Consider the following 20,698-nt stretch of genomic DNA (forward strand, 5'->3'; position numbering starts at 1 on the left):
TCGATGGGTGACGGAAGCATGCGATGCTACTATGCCCAGAAGGCGATTGCTCCCCAGTAGGCAACCCAACTACTGGTGGAACAATGAAATCGCAAGTTTGCGAGCCGCATGTTTTCGGGCAAGGAGGCTTTGCCAGAGGCTCAGGGGAAAACCCGGTGGCGACGGTCGAGAGGACGCACACAAGCAATTGCGTGGCCGCCTAAAGGAAGCCATTCGGAGGAGCAAAAAGAACTGCTTCAAACAGCTGTGCGACCATGCCGACATAAACCCTTGGGGCGAGGCTTACAGAGTGGTGATGAAAAGGCTGCGGAAATCACCCCAGGTGACCTGTCCGCGCCTCCTGAAACAGATTGTTACCACTTTGTTCCCTCACCACGAAAATAGGGGAAGGCAAGTTTTTGTCCAGCCAAATGGCGGCATAATACCGCCTGTAACTGTGGAGGAGCTGCGAGAAATATGTGGTAGGTTCGGTGACAACAAGGCCCCAGGTTTGGATGGCATCCCCAACCGAGCTTTGAAACTGGCAGTGAAGACTAGGCCCGACCTTTTCGCCAACACCTTCGAGGCGTGCCTAAAAGAAGGAATATTCCCTGCCCAGTGGAAAAAGCAAAAGTTGGTGTTGCTTCCGAAGCCTGGCAAGCCACCTGGAAACCCAGCGTCGTATCGTCCTATCTGCCTGTTGGATACAATGGGGATCTTCCCCAGGAGAGAGTCATCTACAACAGACTCCTGCCCATCGTCGAAGCCAACAATGGTTTGTCGGAACGCCAGTTTGGTTTCCGACGCGCCCACTCTACGGTGGACGCAATTGGCATGGTGGTAAACCTGGCAAAAGGTGCACTGATTTCTGGCGGCTGCTGTGCCGTGGTGGCGTTGGATGTCAAAAACGCATTCAACTCGGCCAACTGGAATAGAATTAAAGGGGCGTTGGCTGACATAGGTGTCCCCGGATACTTAGTGAATTTGGTGGAAAACTACCTCTCAGAGAGGACTCTCTGGTACGGGACGGATGAGGGCCCCAAAGAGTACATTGTCACAGCCGGGGTACCACAGGGATCGGTACTTGGTCCCCTGTTGTGGAATATCATGTATAATGGGGTGCTTGCTCTTCCCATCCCAGAGGGGACTACGATTGTCGGCTTTGCTGATGACCTAGCTGTGGTTGTTGCAGCAAAACACCCAGAAGATATGGAGGTTTACGCAACGGAAACAGTGAGAGCGGTAAAGTCCTGGCTAGAAAAGGCTGGGCTGACTTTGGCGGACGCGAAAACGGAAGCGGTCTTGATAACGAAACGCAGGAAAAATAATACTGTAAAAGTGGAGGTCGGTGGACATACGGTCGTATCAAAGCCGGCTATCAAATACCTGGGGGTAATAATTGACACCAAATTGAGTTTTAGGGACCACCTAGAGTATGCATGCCAAAAGGCAGCCAGTGCCACCACCGCACTTGCAAAAATGTTGCCAAATATTGGTGGGCCGAAACATTGCCGGAGGTTGGTGCTAGCCGGAGTGGTGCGCTCCATCCTGCTCTACTCGTCGCCTGTGTGGGCGGAGGCGCTTGCAAACTCTCAGAGACGGAAGCAGGTGAACTCGGTTTACCGGCGGATGGCTTTGAGGGTTTGCAGTGCTTTTAGAACCACATCAGATGAAGCAGTATTGGTGGTGGCAGGCATGATCCCGGTTGACATTCTGGCCAAAGAAATGAGTGTCCTGTACAATGCAAAACATATGGAGGGGCATGCACAGCGTAGAAATGCGGCAAGGTCAGAGTCGCTTGATCTCTGGCAACGCAGATGGGACGAGTCTGCGAAAGGTCGGTGGACGCACAGGCTCATTCCCAACATTAGGGTGTGGCTTGAGCGAAAACATGGGGATACCAACTACCACATTACCCAGTTCCTCACGGGACACGGTGGTTGCTACAGGCAGTATCTGCACCGCTTTGGGTTGGATGATTCTCCGAACTGTCCCAGATGCGATGGTATACCGGAGGATCCAGAGCATGTGATGTTTCACTGCCCACGATTTGCGATGGAGAGAAGGAGCTTAAACCAAGTGCTGGGCAGGAGCGGGACCCCGGAGAGCTTAGTTACTGAGATGCTGGAGTCCGAGGAGAAGTGGCTTGCGGTTAGCTCCGCAATCATCCAAATGCAGGAGGAGTTGCTGAAAGAACAAAGAAGGAGGAAAGCTGCAAATAGGAGAAGGATGAGTGCCTAAGAGCAAACCTACCCCGCGAAGTAATACCTCAATGGTGGTCCCGCGGGGCTGGGGCTGGAGAGACAGGGGGTGGTTTTTAGTGGGTGTGAATCCCACACGCGCCCGCTGTTGTTCCGCCGTTCGGGCGGCGGAGCTGCGGCGGACGTGTCTTTCTAAGATTTTCCACCTCCGTGTACGCACAAAAAAAAAAAAAAAAAAAAAATACTACTACCATATAACTGTTGTTAAGGGGGTTTTACTCAATTTCCCCAAAAATATGGTAATGTACTATTATTAACTTAATTTGAACGGATATCAATATGTAGAGTATTTTGAGGCCTGGGTATCATATAGAGGCAGCTTCATGATTTTTTTCAGATTTTTCGGTTGGGGAGTTTCTGAGAATGGGTCCGTTAAAGAAATCATCACTTTCGACCCCTCGCACTCCCCGCCTTTGTAATAAATCTCAAAACTGGCTTCGAAAAGTACTAATCGAGACCTTTCATTTGATACCCCACATGATTATATTTGAATGAATTTAAGGGGGTTTTTCAGTAAATTTCCAGAAGTTAGTAATATACTATTAGTAAGTTTATTTGAGCAGATATCGGAATGGGACATATTTTGAGGCCTAGATTTCATCTAAGCGCATCATCCTGGTTTTTTTCAGATTTTTGGGTTGGGTAGTTTCCCAAAATGAGTCCTGTCTCACTTTAAGCGCGTACATTTTTACTCCTTACTCGCGCAATTTGCAATTCACGCCAAAATTAATGCCAATTTCGGAAAATACAAATGGAGACCTTTCATTTGATACCCTACACGACTATATCCGGTGAAAAAAATTTTTGAATCCCCCTTTGCATGTATGGGGAGCCCCCCTTTAGACTCCACTTAAATTTATGCCACCCGCTGTATGCGTGGGATTTCATAGTTCCCATCTATCCACCAAATTTCGTTCGGATCGGTTTAGCCGTTTTGGAGAAAAGTACGTGTGACAGACAGACAGACAATGAATCGATTTTAATGAGGTTTGTTTTACACAAAACCTTAAAAAAACATCACATGACGAGGAAAGCCCAGATATTGCTCTGGTTGTTTTGCGAAACAGATGTATGGTCTGTAATTTCATTCAGGAGCCTGGTGAATATTGCAAGAGAAGGCCAAAAGGTCTTTCAAGAATTGTATGTCTTTGGTCCGTACCGAAAATTATTCGATTAACATTTAACTGTATGGAAACCGCACCATAAATCGCTGCCAAAGTTGCATTGATACTAAGATTAGGAATGCCCGCAGTATTATTACAGAGAAAGGCGTCTTTTACAAAAGAGCACAAAATGGCGTTTGTTGAAAGAAAAAGTGGTGTCGTGTATTTTTTCTAAATTTTCACTCATTATTTCCATGGTTTTAAGAAAGAAATAAAAATTTCCAGCAAGGAAGCACGGTAACGGAAGAATAATGTTTGAGCTGCTACAGAATATAAGAAAAGTAACAAAAGAGTAAAAAATTCTGTTTTAAACTTGAGTACAATCATTTCGCGGAAATTGTAGAACCGGCGTTTTTTTCAGCAAAATAATGCTAGAATTTATGTTGCAAAGTTCAATAATTTCAAAAGAAATAAATTGAAGTTCTTGATTTCGTAGTAAGAAATCCACACAATTTCAAGATGTAAAGGAATTAGAAACAACTGGTAAATTGTATAAAAGTTTGCAAAAAGAAGGATGGAGATGATAAAAAAGAAAGGATACTCAATAAAATACTAAAATATCATATGCAGCTGGATTTGATTACTCAACGTTCATTCTACATTTGGAAAAGTACAGTGTCCTATTTTTTACCCATTGAAATTTAATTTTTTTAATTGCTCGACGTATTACGCCGGAAAACCTCAGCTAATTATTCAGGAAAGTGTAATGCGATACCACCATCTCAGATACATACACAGTTATTTTTTTATAATTTCTTGAAAAACAGGGAGTGCTTTATCATTTTTACCGGCGCTGTACATGCCACAGTACAGTTGGCTTTGTACGGTTAACTCGCTATATCCTACTTACATAGCAGTCCTATTACTTTCAGAAATCAAAGTCAAAACAAATCCATATTTCTTATTTGGTTCCCTATAATTTGTTCATACACATAGATAATTTGTCTATACCTGCGCAACTGGCCGTCGGATTGTGTCTTCGCTAACAAGTTCATGCCTACAAGCCCTAATAAAAGTCTCCACCCAACCATGGTCAGCAACAGTTCTGCCAACGTAAGGACAGTGTCAGTCGATGTAGTTCTGTTGATATTAACACAAAAGAATACTCAGTGGTTGATCAAGAGACAAGATCGTGTCTTAGCAACTGACTAGAATATTTCAAGTGTTTCTTCCAATTAACACACTTTTCGTTGCAACTGGCAATTTCCGATCCAGCCAAACCGAGATCGGGTGTAGAAAAACCAATGGAACAGGAGAAGATCGATTTCATGCCGGATTGCTGCCCGAGGCAAGAACATGTTCTATGAGAAGTTGGTCGTCTGTCACCGCCTAATGCATGAATAGATGCAGTTGAATTTTACGGTAAGCAACAGTTTGGTACTGGCGACTTGCAACTACCAGTGGCCGGAGAAAGTGTAAATTCAGCTGGAAGCTGCGTGCATCTCATGTCTCGATAGCAAGTTTCTTGATTAAATCTTTATGCGCCAAAGGCGTTAGGAAAAATTTCACCAGGGCCGGAACTTGCCTACGCTGTTTTGCCATTGAGTCATGCGTGGGACAATTTCGCGCTGATGCTGTCTCTATTTCCAGTGAAAATAAATACGAATCAGCAGAGTTTGTTTGAAAACAAAAGGCACAGTGGAGCGGCGAAATGGGCCTGAAACAGCGCGGTTTAGTGTTTGCTACGTTTTTTGGGAGTTGCATTGCCATTGCATTTCTGCTGGCGAGTCTAACGACCAACCAATGGGTGTACTCGAAAGCTGTGAGGACGAATTCCACTGTAAGTGTAGCGATCTTAGTCCTTGTTGAAATGGACCTGAAAGAATTGTTTGTTCTAGAAAGCGACGGGGGAAATAAACTATGGACTCTTCAGTGGGATCAAGAGTTTGGATGTTGGATATGGGATGCGAAGTACGCCAATTAATGGTATGTATACTACCCTTTTGGAGAATGTATAGTTTGTTTGCGCGTTATAACTCTAAAAATAAAAGTAGCATTTGCCAACTTATTTGGGGTCATGCGTTGAAAGTTATGTTTCCTTTTTAAACGATTTTAATTGGGTCTTGTGTCTGTCTGCCTGTTACACCATTTCCTCAGAAACGGTTAATCTTATTGATATGGAATTTGGTGGAATGGTGAGAACTGTGTATCCCCTCGTGTGCAATGAGTAACATCGTGTTAGGTTGATGTCCCCATACATGCGAAAGAGGTGCAAAATTCTTTCTCACCGAATATAGGTCTCGATTAATACTTTTCGAAACAGACATTTGTTGCAGCGGGGAGGAGTACGGGGGTTTCAAAGGGCGCAAGTACTTCAAGGATCCGTTCTCAGAAATTACTCAATTGAAAAATCTAAACAAAATTTCAGTGGTCCATGCGCAAGGTATCTAGGCCTTAAAATACCGGTCACACCGGTATTTCTATACTTGTTATTATTACACTTTTCAGTAATTGTCTGGAAATTCCCCTTAAGTTTATCCTGTAATACAGGCTATATTATTGAACATGATATTTTGTCGATGTTTGAGGAAAGCACTTTAAGAACTTCGGGAGAAGTTTTTAATCAAACAATCGAACATCATTCACAAGTTACCTACACAAGAGCCACTAAGTTCAAAGAATGAGCAACCGATAAAGAAGGAGCTACTAACAGAAGAACAGCTGGCGAAGGGCTTCGATATTCGTGACCAAGTCAACATTCCACAGATGATGTTGTATATTTTAAATATTTTTGTTAAGGTGTTAGTTCAGACGATAAGTTGTTGTTTTATATAATCCTCATTTTGTTTTTGTAAATAACATCCATTCCGTTGAGTTTGTGTGTTCTTTTTGAATTCGATTGAATTCGGAGGCGTGGTTCCTTCAGTTGTAGTCGCAATTCCCACTGGCGGGCGTCACGACGAACGCCATTAAATTTAATCATGCATTAGTCAGCATGGACGAAGAGTTAATCGCCGACATCCTGAACGAGGGTTCCTGTCAATAAGTGAGACAGCTAAGCTGAATCACTTGCTAACGAATCTGACGCTTGGCGGCCGCACCCTCAGGCAGCCACCTCGGAAACTGAGGCAGCTGCGGACAAGGTTGGATCTGAGATTCTGCAGTCCTTGTGGGTTCGGCGACTGCCGGAGGCCACGCAGACCATACTACCGTGTGCCTGCGGCACACGTTCGTCGTTCGCCTCAAAATATGGGTGTCTGGGTAGCCGATGGCCGCGGTTCGCATCAAACTCAGGCGTGTGCTGGTAGGTTTGCGGAGCGGGTACCAGCCCATGTGTTTTCTCGCGACTTCAAAAAACTAAGTAACGTTTACCCAAAGCGCAGCAAAACGTCACCTTATAGTTTACGCCTCTTTAGTAGGCGCCATTTTCTAGTGGACACCGTACGAAGGTCCAGGTCTAGGCTTTTCCCTCAGTAATTGAAATTAGCGGCAGTAAATTCCTCACCCATCACAGCTTTCAGATACAGGCAGGTAGTCGTAAGTCATTAGGCGCGGAGTTCCTGTGTCACTATGGGCTGGTGGATATGCAGCATAGATCCCTGATAGAGATTACGACGGTCACTTAGGTTATCAAGGAAATCTGCGGACCCAGCACTCTTTCTATCATTTTTGAAGACGTTGCCGATTCACGTATTCATGCACTTCTTCAGAAATACCGCAACATCACTAACGAGCATAGTCTCTATAAGCCAGTTAAGCATAATGTTCAGCATCTCATCAACACTACCGGCTACCGAAGTTGCGTCCCTTACATCCCAGAAGCTCGCTGTTGCGCGGGAAGAGTTTGAAAAGCTACTTAAACAGGTTTTATGCAGACCTTAAAACAGCAGTTGGACTTTTCCACTCTATATAGTCCCAAAACCCAACGGCATGTCATGTGGAAATTATAGACGCCTGAATGCTCAAAGAATTCCGAACAGACGCCCTATGCCACTAATCCAAGACTTTGCACATTATTTCACTATTTAGCAAACTGTCATGTTTTCTCGACCTTGGATCTCATCACACATTCAACATGTGTCCGGTAAAGACAGTCGCAGATATTTTGTCTCGTCTCTCTGGGATCAACATCCCAGCCGAAGTTGAGTTTTCCCCATCTTCGGCTCACCTTTATCTACTGCGAGATCTTCGAAAAGGCACCTATCCACCTACGGTCGCTGTCCGTAAGGAAGTGTTTCGCTGGGTGCACGATCGCACGTGTACAGTCTTTCACGGGGGGGATGATGTGCAGCCCGCCATCAAGTAGATGGTGGGCTCAGGACAAGCTCATCCCAAACAAAAGTTTCATGTTTTTAAGATTTTTTCTTTGCGCATGCAGATAGTGCCAAATTATATAATCAAATTTAATATATATTAATGAAACAATCGAAAAATATTTCCCGAAATTTCTATTACAAAAAACTTAAAATTGAACGGGTGACAGTCAATCTCTGGAGGCACTTCGGGAAATAGTTGTTTTGCAATGTACACGACGATAGAATCATTTGAAACACAAAAATCAAAATAATAACAATTGTTGGCACAACAATCCATATTAGATCAGGGTCATGAAGTGTGTTAGAACACTTCATTCAAGACCGGAACAGTACACTGGAGGAGGCAATGTGGTCAGCATTGCACTCGCCCAAAATTACCCTGATTTGACTCAGGTACTCATTCACAGCTGAGTCGACTGGTGTCCGACATCCAGTCACGATAACAAAGCCTACTGGCACCAGTGACATTTGAGCCGCAACCTTCCGCTACGGCAGCCCAGCGCTCTAACCACTTGAGCCATCCAGACACAAAAAATCAAAATGCATTCATTAAAAGAGATGTTTCTCGAGGTAACCCTAGAAGGATTTTTTTTTGTCGACTTTTCATATCTCCCTTTTTATGTATGAGACAGATAATACCTCGTTACCAGTCGTCAGGTATTGATTCGCTGTCTCACACCTTGAGCATCAGTTGATGAACGGCTTGGTGTTTGATCGCCTCCATATTTAACCAGTTCGGCTGTAATTGCATTGGCTCTTGGCGGCTTATGATTTTTAAGCCGATGCACGTACTGTTTCTTCCATACGTGGTGCTGGCAGCATTTGTGCGTCTCTTTTCTGTCTATGAAGTCGCTTCTCCACTCTACAGAGTTCGTGATAAGCCTATGCACGTGCTCGCGTTCTATGAAAGTGCAGCATTGTCCTGTATGCAGAATTCAAATCGACCGTTCCCAGTTTTCATGCGGCTGGGGCCAAGCATACTTGTGGCCGTATGAATGCTAACGCTCTTCAGATGATTGTGAAGATTATTTGTTGGAGCATTATGCCAACGAGATAGTGATCCGAATATATCCTATATTGGCCCCCTATATGTTCTGACATTCAAGGCTGAAGTGAGGGCGTTCAATCAATCATGCTGAATTTGGTTGAAAGCGGCCCGGTCTGGAGAGCCCCATGTGCGATTGTGGATCACTTACCGCGCAAATCACTACTGAAAACCATTTCGTGTGATACCGCTAACTGAATAAAGCGCAATCCGTTATCATTGGTTCATTGGTGGGTATTGTTACCCATTGAAATTTGTCCATTAGCGTTTTTAATGGGTTCAAATTTCCTGGCACTGGAATTGAAGGGATATTTTCCTCTAAAGTAATTTTTTTATGGACTTCGCGGTGTGGCATAGGGTGTTACCTTGCATAAAAGTGAACGAAAATGTCTCGAATCTGATTTCATAAAAATGTGGCAGCGCAACGGTCTTCCGATTTTTTTTATATTGGTCTTTTCGACGAAATAAAGAGGTCCTGGCCCATTAATTACAGATGGTGGAAGCTTAACGGTTTTCTTAATGCAGGTCTCATCGAACTTCTCTCCCGTATGCCTTCTGACGGATCTACTGGCTCTCGTAAGGCATCATAACAACGATTCGTCAGAAATCATACCTGAAAATATTAAATAATATTGAACATTGGGAAAAATATTCAAATTAACGCTTTTAAATTTAAGAATTCTGAAGGAATATCAATGTTTATATTTTCCCAATATTCTATATCGAATTTTCAATTCGCTTATTGGGTGTTTCCCTGTTCTCAGCAGTGCAGAAATTGCACGCTTTTTTAATTCACCCAAAAAATGAATTTTGATTAGTTTTTGGTTTGTTTTTACCGTAATAATGGTTGCAAATACACCAATCTCAATATTTACGCAGCATTTTATTAATTACTTCCACAAAACTTTAGAATCGAAATAAAACGAATACACATGTTTCATTGAAGACACTCGAAGTACACTGTTAACTAACAACTGGCATATCTCACACCCCTGACCTGTCTTTTTATACTTTCTAACCAGGAAAAAAACAGCCTTTCGTTTTATTATCGTAAACTAATTAGGTAATTCCAACCAATAAATATTATTTGGCTAGCGACGTAGCCAAGAAAAAATACAAAGCCAAATGCGGGAAATGATAAAATTTAAAAGTGTTTATAATTTTTTGGTCAGGGACCGCAATTCATCGCATATGTGGTGGTACATAGTTAAGTTTACTAATGTAGGACTGCCCATTATTCCTGTAAAACCGGCGAACGCTGATTGCCCAAAGGTTTTCCATTAGGTCTATGTCTGGTAGAGAATCACGACATACTCAATATTCAAAACGAGTCATGAAGTGACACGGTATATAACATATACTGAAAAAGTTTCAGAAGATTTTTGTGATCATTTGGTTAGTTTAAATGCAGACGACCCTAGAGAATCAAACAAATCCCACATTAAATCTCCCAGTAATCTAAAAAAAATATCCGGAAAAACGTAGTCGCAACAACAATTCATTCGAAAAATTTTCTGTTTTGTCTTCTTGTTGTAAGTGATTTGTATGAAATTTCTTGACTTCCTTTCACAAAAAAAAATTGAGCGTTTCATCTTAAAATTTTGGGGGATGGTTCTTGACTATATTCTATTGGATTAGTAAATAAAAAAAATGCTGACTGAAAAGTCCCCTTAACTCTTGGCTAACAAATTACCTTTCAACAAATCAATAAAACTCAACAAGTTCAAAATGAAATTTTCCTATTTCGTCATTAAATATTGCATATTCAGTAATTTAAAGAATACATTTAATCACAAAGTTATAAATTAAACAGTCGAAAGCCAGAAGTTCCGCGATTCAGGTATGGAGGGTTTCGTGTACTTCCTATGTAAGAATATTTGAGTGTATATTTGCCCATCTGTACCTAATGTAATGCTTATATGTTTAGTATGCCAGATTGTTCAGTCTCAGATTGCAGTAAATTTCCACAAAAAAGACAACTTTGATCTATTATAATTTTGTTAGTTATTGTGCGATTTCAACCAAACTTAGTAGTACCATATGGTGCTCTAGTTTATAGTCCATATTACTCCTTGACCTTGGTGTTTCTAACGTGAGCTTAAATATAGTAACGAAATATTATTATATCGGTATGGAGAGGACTTTCAGACCCAGACACCATACAATGATAAGTTTGTATATTTTCTTAGATTTTTCGGTTGAGGAAGGATTCGTGAAAAAAATTACCTTTTTACAGTCCCCGGCTTCCATCCTCTTGCATCAAATGTCAAAAATCAAGTCAACTTTAGAAAGCATTAATCGAGACATTTCATTTTACATCTCATAATATAAAATTTACACCTCTCTTCTGCATGTATGGGGAAGCACATTTCTATCATGGATCCATTCTCAGAAGCTGCTCAACCGAAAAATCTGAAAAGAGTCACTCTATACCAATATCTATTCAAATTAAAAGTAGCATATTACTATGATTCAGGAAATTGACTAGAAATCGCCCGTAAGTTTATCCTAGTGTCAGTTTGTAGGAATATAGACAATAGTAAGAAACACGATATCCCCAATTTTGGTGCAATTAAGGGAAAAGCTATAAAACTGTGTCTTCAAATTTACTGCAACCCAAAACACTTGCTACATTTGCTACATACAAATGGAATAATTCTGCACCCAAATACAAAAATTACCCAAGAAATGCACAAAGTCTTTTATACTTGAAGCGCCGGGCTTCCGTTTTTCGACTTGTTAGATATCTAAATTCTATTATATTAATTATGATTATTAAATTGGACATTTCGTAATAAAAATTAGGGCTTGGACTTGGCTATTCAATTGAAAAATTCATAACGTTGATAATCAATTATAATTAATAAATGTCAACTGGAACATCGCTCCGCCACAATAGTAACACCTAAGACGATGCTTATCGAGCGACTTCCGAATGTCCGCCAATTCCTCTGTATCGCCTTGTGAAGACGATGGTGATACTGATACCACTGCAAGATCCGATCTGCCATTTCTGAAAGTCTTGTTACCGCCGGAAGTTTCAGGTAATCGCTGGGGTCACAAAATTTTCAAAAAGTTGGCCAACTAGTAACTCTCTATTCTCAGCATCTTCCAACCCGTGCGTGCGGCAAATGTGTTGTATATCCTTTCCGCATGGGGTGACTCAGATATGTCCGCCACGTATGTCTGGATTTCTAGGTTCAATTCATTAACAACTTTTTCGAACTTGAGGGCGATCAAGGCACTTAGGTCTAACCAGGTGAACTATAAACTGGTATGGGAATCCCTTGAGAAACTGAATACACTCTGCTCGTCCAACAAGGTCTGGATACTTTGGGTTCCAGGTCATGCTGGGTTGGAAGGCAAAGAGGCAGCGGACGAACTAACCAAGAAGGGAGCAGGGACGCCTTTACACGGGCCAGAACCCTTCTGTGGAATCGGAAACGGTTTCATGGCTATGAATCTAAGAAATGAAGAGGAACGGTTGAGGGAACTATACTGGGCGGGCCTACCAGGGATGGAGCAGTCCAGGGTCCTTATTGGGGGATACGAACCCATGCGCACAAAGGATTGCTTAAACCTCACCAAAAAGAACCTCCGAATCATAGTGGGAATTCTCACTGGTCATTGACGGCTGAACTATCACCTAGGGATATCTACGGACACTGCCTGCAGGTTTTGTGAGGAGGTGGACGAAACCCCTATGCACGTCCTGGGACAGTGTCCGGCACTTGTGCAAAGTAGGTCGAGGCATCTGGGAGAACACTTAATACCAGATGCAAAGTTGAAAGATCTGAAAGTAGGGAACATACTTAAGTTCCTGACGGTTATAGGCCTGCTTGAGATACTATGATCAATAGGTACACTATAACCAATAAAAGGGGCACAATATGTTTTCAAGGACGCGGTGCGACTTTCCCTTAACAGAATAATAATAATAACATAACTATTGCCACAATAAAATTTCAGGCGATTGTTTTCTTTCCGAGATAACCAACGTCTTGAAACAAATAACGAGAATATGCACAGAACGGCTATGCAGTTCTGGTGTTAATTAAATACGTCCTGCTCCATAACATAAAGTTTTAAATTCATTCGCAGGTATCAAAAGAGCTTATAGCCAAGAATAGATAACTCGTAATATAGCACTCATCTTATGATTTATTTTGTAACGTGGAGGTCACAGTAGTATCTACAGCACAGATAACAAACATGAGTTTGATGGATGCAAAAAATAAGCGTTATAGAACATGAATGAAATATCTAAGAAATTCTAAACATTTTTATTTTCAGTTTTCGAATTAGTCAACAACGAACCAAATTTGATGGACTTTTGGCTTTGGCTTGGAGCAGCCGCCGGCACTGCCTCTGGACTAATCACAAGCGCAGTGGGTGCTATCACATCAGTATTAAAAGCAGCATCTGCTGCAAAAAAACGTGCAACGATGGTACTGTTATTCGTTGCCAACTGGTTATCAATCATATCTCATATTATTGCCTTCGTCTGTTGGCTCGTACAATTCATAATTTACCTAAATCACAACGTTTTGCCATCCGACGATTTGAAAATCAATTGGCACACACGCGGCTTAGCGAGTTTAGGTTTAAGCTTTTACTTTGTCATCATTTCGATGTTTTTCGTAATGATTAATATTTGCATTTTGACTTACGTGCATTTAAGTGAGAAACGTGAACAAAGATTTATCGATCAACCGGATGAGGATAAAACAAACGCGATAATGTTGTATTAATTTCGTATTAGTAGGGTAAGGACTCTAGCAGTATATTTCTTAACTTATAACACTCGAAGGAACCATTTCTTAGCCATATTCTTATATACTCACCACATTTTTCTGAATTGAACCGTCTGTGATACATGAAATATGTCAGATCAATTGAAATTCAAAAGACAACTTCAATCGCTTTTGTTTCTATTCTTCCATGCATCTAATTTTTATTTCATGTGTTAATTGGTCATTTGTACTTATTACCGCTTTCTGAAATTACAAAGCATTTAACTTAGACTACGTTATTATGAGAAGACGAAATCGAGATGGTGTCTGTTTAAGATGTGGCTGAAACAACTTGCGTCATTTAACTGTTATTCACTCATTTAAGATTAAAGTTGACTTGCATTATTACATATATAAATTCGTTGAACCTACATTAAAAGATAAAATCATATAGAGGTTAGTATTAATTTCATGATCCATTACAAATAATTGTTGAGATTCATGAATCTCACTTGGACCAAAGAACATTATCACCGAGTGTAAGACACGATTCATATGGAAATACGTTCCACGACATTCATTCAAGAAGAGTTCTTCGCACAATAAATATATTTAGGAACTGTGAAAGGAACGAACAGCTTCAATTGAATCTATGTTTCGCCTTTTTATAGTAACGTAGTCATAAATTGTTCAACGAAATAACAAACCTGAAATAATTAGTAACATAGACGGATTAATATAACTGAAGTCAACAAACTTGCTATTAAGATTATCATTTACATTTGCATATTTTGTTATTTATACCAAGGATGAATAAATATACAAGAACATATTGAATTAAATTGGGTAAAATCAAAGGTCTTCATTTGCCTTGTTTAAAGCTTCGGTTCGGTTCGTGGCAATGGACTTCAACTGCATCCACGCATTTCCGAAAAATGTGCACTCCTTAATCTATGACCAATCCACTGCCACTTCCGCCTTCTGATCAGCACATACGTCCACTAAGTTCTTCACAAGCTATTGTCTGGGTCCAAAATATCCCCATAATTAGACTCAGACATATATTAATGAAAGCTTGGAACGTTTGATTAACACTGGGAGTCACTTTCTATATACTCCTCCCATATATCGCAGAATAGCCTAAATTTAACATCTGTGTTGAGTTGAATCGTTTCGATATCGAATATAATTTCGTAGGTGTGCACACCGCACACCGTCGATCTGCGAGCATATTTTACGTTACGAAAATAATAAAAATAAATGCAACTGATGAAAGCGCACGAACCTCAGGCTTGAATTCAATTATTGTATTCAATTATTATTATATTGACGAAGTTAATGTAAGTGGCATCAATAATTAGCACCTGCCACTAAAATAGTACCTAATTCAGTCTTCAAAATAAATCCACATAAATTAATTAAATTCAAAAAGCAATTGCCGAACACCAAAAGCCTGGTCAAATGCAAATGGCCTGCTATGCCATGAGAACGAACTTTATCGATGTGGAACGAACTTCGCCGATGTAAATGTTCATTGTACATTGGAATTGCCTACAAGTCGGAACTGGCTTCGCTCGTATGCACGTACACATTCATTGCGCTTTGGCCTTAATATAAATAATTTTATTGAAGATATAAATCATTTTATTGACACCACTAATTGAAGCTGCGGTTGGACAATCGCCAAATCGCATAGACATTCCAAATGGCAAATGGTGGGAAGGGGGAATGGGACTTAGGAACATTTGCTACTGGCGAGAAAGGAGTGAATCCTAAAACTTAAAAGTTAAAATCAAGAGCACCGGGAACAATGTTGAAAAACTATTGTATCTCTATCCGACGCATCAAAATGACGTTAGTCAGAATTGGTTATGTTGCACTGATCCAATTACTCAGAACCTAGGAAATGTTGTGCGCCATTGGTAATGACAAACTGGAATCACGAGAATTCGATGTTCGTTTTTTGAAATCTGAGAACAAGGTGAGGATGCAAAACTGTCAGGCGATGACGGCTTTACGGCTCCTTACCAAGGCAGAGGCAAATCGTCAGACGCTGCCTCACCTCTGCCCTGGGAGCAGCGTGACCGAAGCGACTCGCAGATGTTGAGTGCTCCTTTATATAATTCACAGAACACGACATGACTACCAATTATTATACTCAGAACCTAGGAAATGTTGGGCGCCATTGGTAATGACAAACTGGAATCACGAGAATTCGATGTTCGTTTTTTGAAATCTGAGAACAAGGTGAGGATGAACCATTGAGGACAGAACAGCACAGCGTTTAGCCGATTGCCTCCGTATTTAATGAAAAATTCATCTCGCCTGCCTGCCTTCATCCTCAAGAAAAAAGAATAATAAATATTACAATTACTGAACGATGAAATTGCTGTTTCATGCAAAGGTAGGGAAAGCCACTCCTTAGAAGCTTGGACGACAATACCTTTCAATATTTAGCAAAGGCCCGTAAATCCAAAGGCTTCTGGAAGACATTCACCTACTAGACACGTAAGTCCCAAAGCAAAACACAAGATACGACCAGCTCCTGAGGTATACTACCAGAGTAGGAAACTCATGATGAGGATGAGAAAATGAGACTTAGAAACACTTGCTTCTGAGAAAAAAAGGGATAAAACCTAAAGCGGGAACTATATTCGGTTTCTGGAAACTCAAAATCTTAAGGAACGTAAATTGAATATCTGTCGATGTACATTCTCGCCCATAACGACATAGAGTAGCTCCAATTCTGGTCATTATTTCGTTGACGCTTCGAACGTACGGACACTTAAAAGGCGATTATGTTTTAACAGTTAATTTAAAATCAGTGAAATTAATGATTTAGTTCGTGTGTTTGAGACAGTTAAGTGTATTAAACAGTTGAAAGACTGCGTGATGAATTAAAAACTAGGAAAAGGAGGAACGGATCCTGCAGTGTTAGGAAACTAAATAGGGATAGAGGCAGGCTCGGATACTTTGTTGTAACTTTCAAACAAATAAAAGCACACGACCCTGACCAATTTTTTATTCACATCAGAATGACGAAAGAAGTGTTTGATTGTTTGGTTAAATTGTTCAAGGCACAGAATTCGAAGAAATAGAAGCTACCTTCTGGAACGAGCGGAATTTGCCAAATTATATCGGCGCAATAGATGGGAATCATATTACCACTCAATGGCCGGCGAGGTCTGGAAGCCAATATTACAGTTAAAAAAATTGGGGGTGCTTATGGAAGCAATAGCGATGGAGGTAGTTATTTCATATTATTTAAGGACGGAAAAAAGTTAATTTCCAATCCATTTTCCAGAACAGTAGCTTTGGCAAACGGATCCTGGACAACACACTAGATATTCCAGCACCGAGGATATTGCCGCAAACAAATACAGTGATACCGCACTATTTCGTCGTAGATGCAGCATTTTCGTTGACTAAAAATTTAATGCGGCCGTATCCTGGAGGAAATGTGCTGAAGAACTCCGAAATCTTCAATAGGCGTCTATCTAGCGTGTATCCAGATATGTGATAGAAAATGTATTCGGTATTCTAGTTGCTCGATGGGGGATATTGTTAACAACTATTAATATAATGCCAGAGAATTTCGAATCAATCGTGCTTGCATACGTCACATTACATAACTTTGTGAAGATAAATTCATTGTATGCAAGTGTCTATTGCCCTAAAACATTTGCAGACTGGGAAGATGCTAGCAATATCATACACACTGGGATTTGGAGGAATTTCGGTAAACCAACATTAATATAGCGGGCAAGCGACTACAACAAGAAACGAATAAAAATAATTTGTTAACAATGTCAATGTCTTAAACATTTAAGTTTTCAGTAAAAGCCTGTTATATCTCTCAACATATAGTTTTAATCATAAAAACATAAAAAAATCAATTTATCTTGTGAATAATTGCTATTAATGTGGGAGCTATGGGGAAAATGTTTTGTTACAAATGTGCGATCTGGGTCTGTAATCAGGCGAACGTTTGTCAAGTATTTACTTCCTATTATTGTGTTGCATTCGGTTGTTACCGAATTTTCTGTGCTTAAGGGAACTTTAACGAAACTATCGTAGGGGAACATTTCACGATCTACGTCACATATAGACAGTCGTATTCAATTCATATGGACGCCCCATAAGCTTGTTATAGTTCCGGCTTAAGAGTTGGAAAATAAAGCAAAGTGCACGAGGAGCCTGGTCGGCAACAATGTTGAGAAACTATTTTATTTTTATGCGACACATCAAAATGAGATTGTGAGCCGGAATGGGCTATCTTCCACTGGTTTGTTTGTTGGAACCAAACGAATTTTGTGTCACAAACCTTAGAAATATTTGGCCTCACTTTGGGCGCTGTTTGTAATGACCATCGCAATCGCATTTTTTCGCTACACTGCTCTAAAAGTTTTCAGCAATAAATAGAGAACCAATTGGTGTGGAGTTGCCTAGTTGGTGAAATTGTATCATAGAACGAAATGGTCTTGATATAGGCGTCCGCCCCTCGAACATTGCAGATAATAAAGAGAGTAACTAATTGGTTCACAGAGGTTCTGGCTTATAGTAGGACCAGAGCTGGCTTTTGACATTGAGTCATCTCTCTTTAAGTGAGCTTTAAAGGGTTCGTGCGGCCGTATAGCGGAATATGAATTGCTCTCAACAGGGACCCTATGTGGCATGAGGTGGCATGAAAAAATCTTAATAGGGCTTTTGATAGAACACTGCTCCCTAAACTACGTCATAAAGGAAATCTCGACTAATGGCAAAGGTGAGAAAATGAATCGAATAATCTACGTAATCACTGCCTTTGAGAGTCTCTTAGACATTCGGAAGAGGTTGCAGACGTCGCAGGAGGCCGTATGAACCGAGGGAGATTTTAGAGAACCTTTAGAGTTTCGTACCCAGTAAAATACACAATTGATAGTATCTATTCTGAGAACTAGAGCAGTCCAATCACCCATCAAGAGCAGCGTGGGTTAGAGGGTACGACGACGGCACAGTACACAAAATCCACAATTGACTCCATGGAGAAAGTATAATCTACAAAATAACTTGTTCAAAACGTGGAATGATATACGTAGGATAACCCAAAAAATAATCAATGACCGACCTACGGAGCACCTAAGAGAAGCGGAATATGCAGAGAAAAACTAAGACTATCAAATAAGGTCTGCAGTGGCGGGACTTTTCACTAAGAGAGATCAGGTACGATTTAACATGGTGGATTTTACTTTATTTATCTTTTTGCCTGATCTCATTATTCTGTTAAGTAGCATCGCGTCCTTAAAGAACTATTGTGCCCTGCTTGATCTCAACATTTTATTTTAATTTCACTAAGCGACTCATGCCCTCCTCTAACATGTGGAAATAATATGGCGGAAGTGGCTAGTGGCATTATTCTGGAATATTTATATGTCTTAGTTTTCGACAGTGCCTGCTTCATTGTGGGCGGTCGGCAAAATTTGTTATTTGTTATATTGCAGGATTTCCACTAGTGAATGCGATTCCATCCACTGCAGCTTTAGCACATCAGCACTAAAAATCTAAAGTCTGATGCGTCATACGCGGCACGCTGACATACAAAATACAGGTTCCCCATCACAGGATTATGACAAAGTCAAAATGCCAACAATACTCCTCCAAGTATTTCTGCTTTTCGACAGTCTAGATTTTACAGTATGTTTTTTGGTTACAACAGGAAAAGTTTGGTGTGTCCAACAAAATTAAGACTCTACCACTTATCATTGCAGGAAGTTAGATCTCAGTTTGTGAACAACATTAATCAATACTACTGACACTCAAATCGCTGGCATCTGGGAAATTGGACCCTCTGTTGCTAAAGCATCCAAGACTGAACTGAGTGGTTAGATCATAAGGCTGTCGTACGGAAGGTCGCGGTTCAAATCTCACTGGTGGTAGTAGAATTTGAATCGTGATTTGACGTCGGATACCAGTCGACTCAGCTGTGAGTAAGTACCTGAGTCAAATTTGGGTAATAATTTCAGGCGAGCGCAGTGCTGACCACATTGCCTCCTACAGGGAACTGTCATCCTGTAGTGTACCGTTACGGTCTTGAATGAAGTTCTCTAACACACAACAAGGCCTTGATCCAATTGGATTTTTGAGCCAATGATTATTATTACCCGAGACTTTATTTTCCTTTACACTGAGTGGCCAGTTGTCCAGAGGAGTTGCATCGTGTTAAATCTAGAAATAGAGTTCAATCGGCTTCTACATCTCTGAACGCGTTCTTCTGGTCATTTCCAGTTTTCTCTACGTTTACGGACAACCTGATATCTTCTACCAAATAGATGTACAGGGATCCGAGAATCAGATGGCATTGGATTCACTTTTTCCAACAACCCTTCCGATCCCCTTGCAGTGCTCTGAATTTATATATCCAGCAAATTGAGTAATGCATTTAAAGCTGCCCCAGATGTCATGCTCATCCGGACATATAGTTCTTTACAGTGAGACCAGCTGGCGGAGAAAATGTTCATTTAAAGGGTTACTTTAGTATGAAAAAGGGTGTAATTTCAAAACTATTATAAAAATGAAACTAAGAAAGCAAACAAAAATTTGTACATGCTTCTTTATTGACTCTATGGCTATAAAAAAAATTAAAAAATGGCGGCCGCAGTAACCAGATATTGTAGCGTGAGAAGTAGAGTAGTAACCAGGTTTTCCAACGGTCTATAACCAATTCAATAAAAATATTTTCTAATTTGGATGAATATTTTTGTTGGGAAAAGGGCGTCCAAAATTTCATATTTTTATCTAATTTTTGGTGTAGTGAGTTCAATCGGTTCATTAGATATTTTTCTGTGCTTCCCCGTGCACTTAAAAACCATGTTTTTAGAAAAAGCTTTTATTATATTACTGTGAAGGCATGATTCAACGCATACTCCCAAATTTTCTTATAGATTTAAAGTGAATATCAACAAAAAATTTTACACAATTACTCGTACTCGAATATTAAAACAGAATAGAATAGAATAACCCCTTAAGGGAGTTAGAAGTCTAATCACGGTTACGAGGCTGTTACCACTTTCTGCCAAAAGTTCCACTTCCTTGCATCCACTTTTTCTGCATATTGCCACACTTGTTGATGCAACCCCTTTTCAGATTGACCGTCCCCGATCTACATGGACGCGCTCCTATATGCCAGTTAGACCAGTTGCATTCAGATCACCACCTTGCCTTTCATCGGCTTTCCCTGCAACATGCAAGAAAGACGATTTTGACAACTAAGATTTAGCTGTAG

The 20,698-nt window shown here is 40.7% G+C and overlaps 1 protein-coding gene across 1 annotated transcript; it reads left to right on the forward strand.

The window, feature by feature from the left end:
• The first annotated feature begins 4,454 nt into the window (after nucleotides 1-4,454).
• LOC119652506 lies at nucleotides 4,455-14,279 on the forward strand. Its single transcript, XM_038056694.1, has 5 exons — nucleotides 4,455-4,765; nucleotides 4,994-5,183; nucleotides 5,242-5,329; nucleotides 12,998-13,470; nucleotides 13,710-14,279. The coding sequence occupies exons 2-4, from the start codon at nucleotides 5,055-5,057 to the stop codon at nucleotides 13,453-13,455; spliced, it is 675 nt and encodes a 224-aa protein (XP_037912622.1). The 5' UTR covers nucleotides 4,455-4,765; nucleotides 4,994-5,054; the 3' UTR covers nucleotides 13,456-13,470; nucleotides 13,710-14,279.
• The last annotated feature ends 6,419 nt before the right edge of the window (nucleotides 14,280-20,698 follow it).

Source organism: Hermetia illucens, chromosome 3 (assembly GCF_905115235.1).
Source record: "Hermetia illucens chromosome 3, iHerIll2.2.curated.20191125, whole genome shotgun sequence".
Lineage (NCBI taxonomy): Eukaryota > Metazoa > Arthropoda > Insecta > Diptera > Stratiomyidae > Hermetia > Hermetia illucens.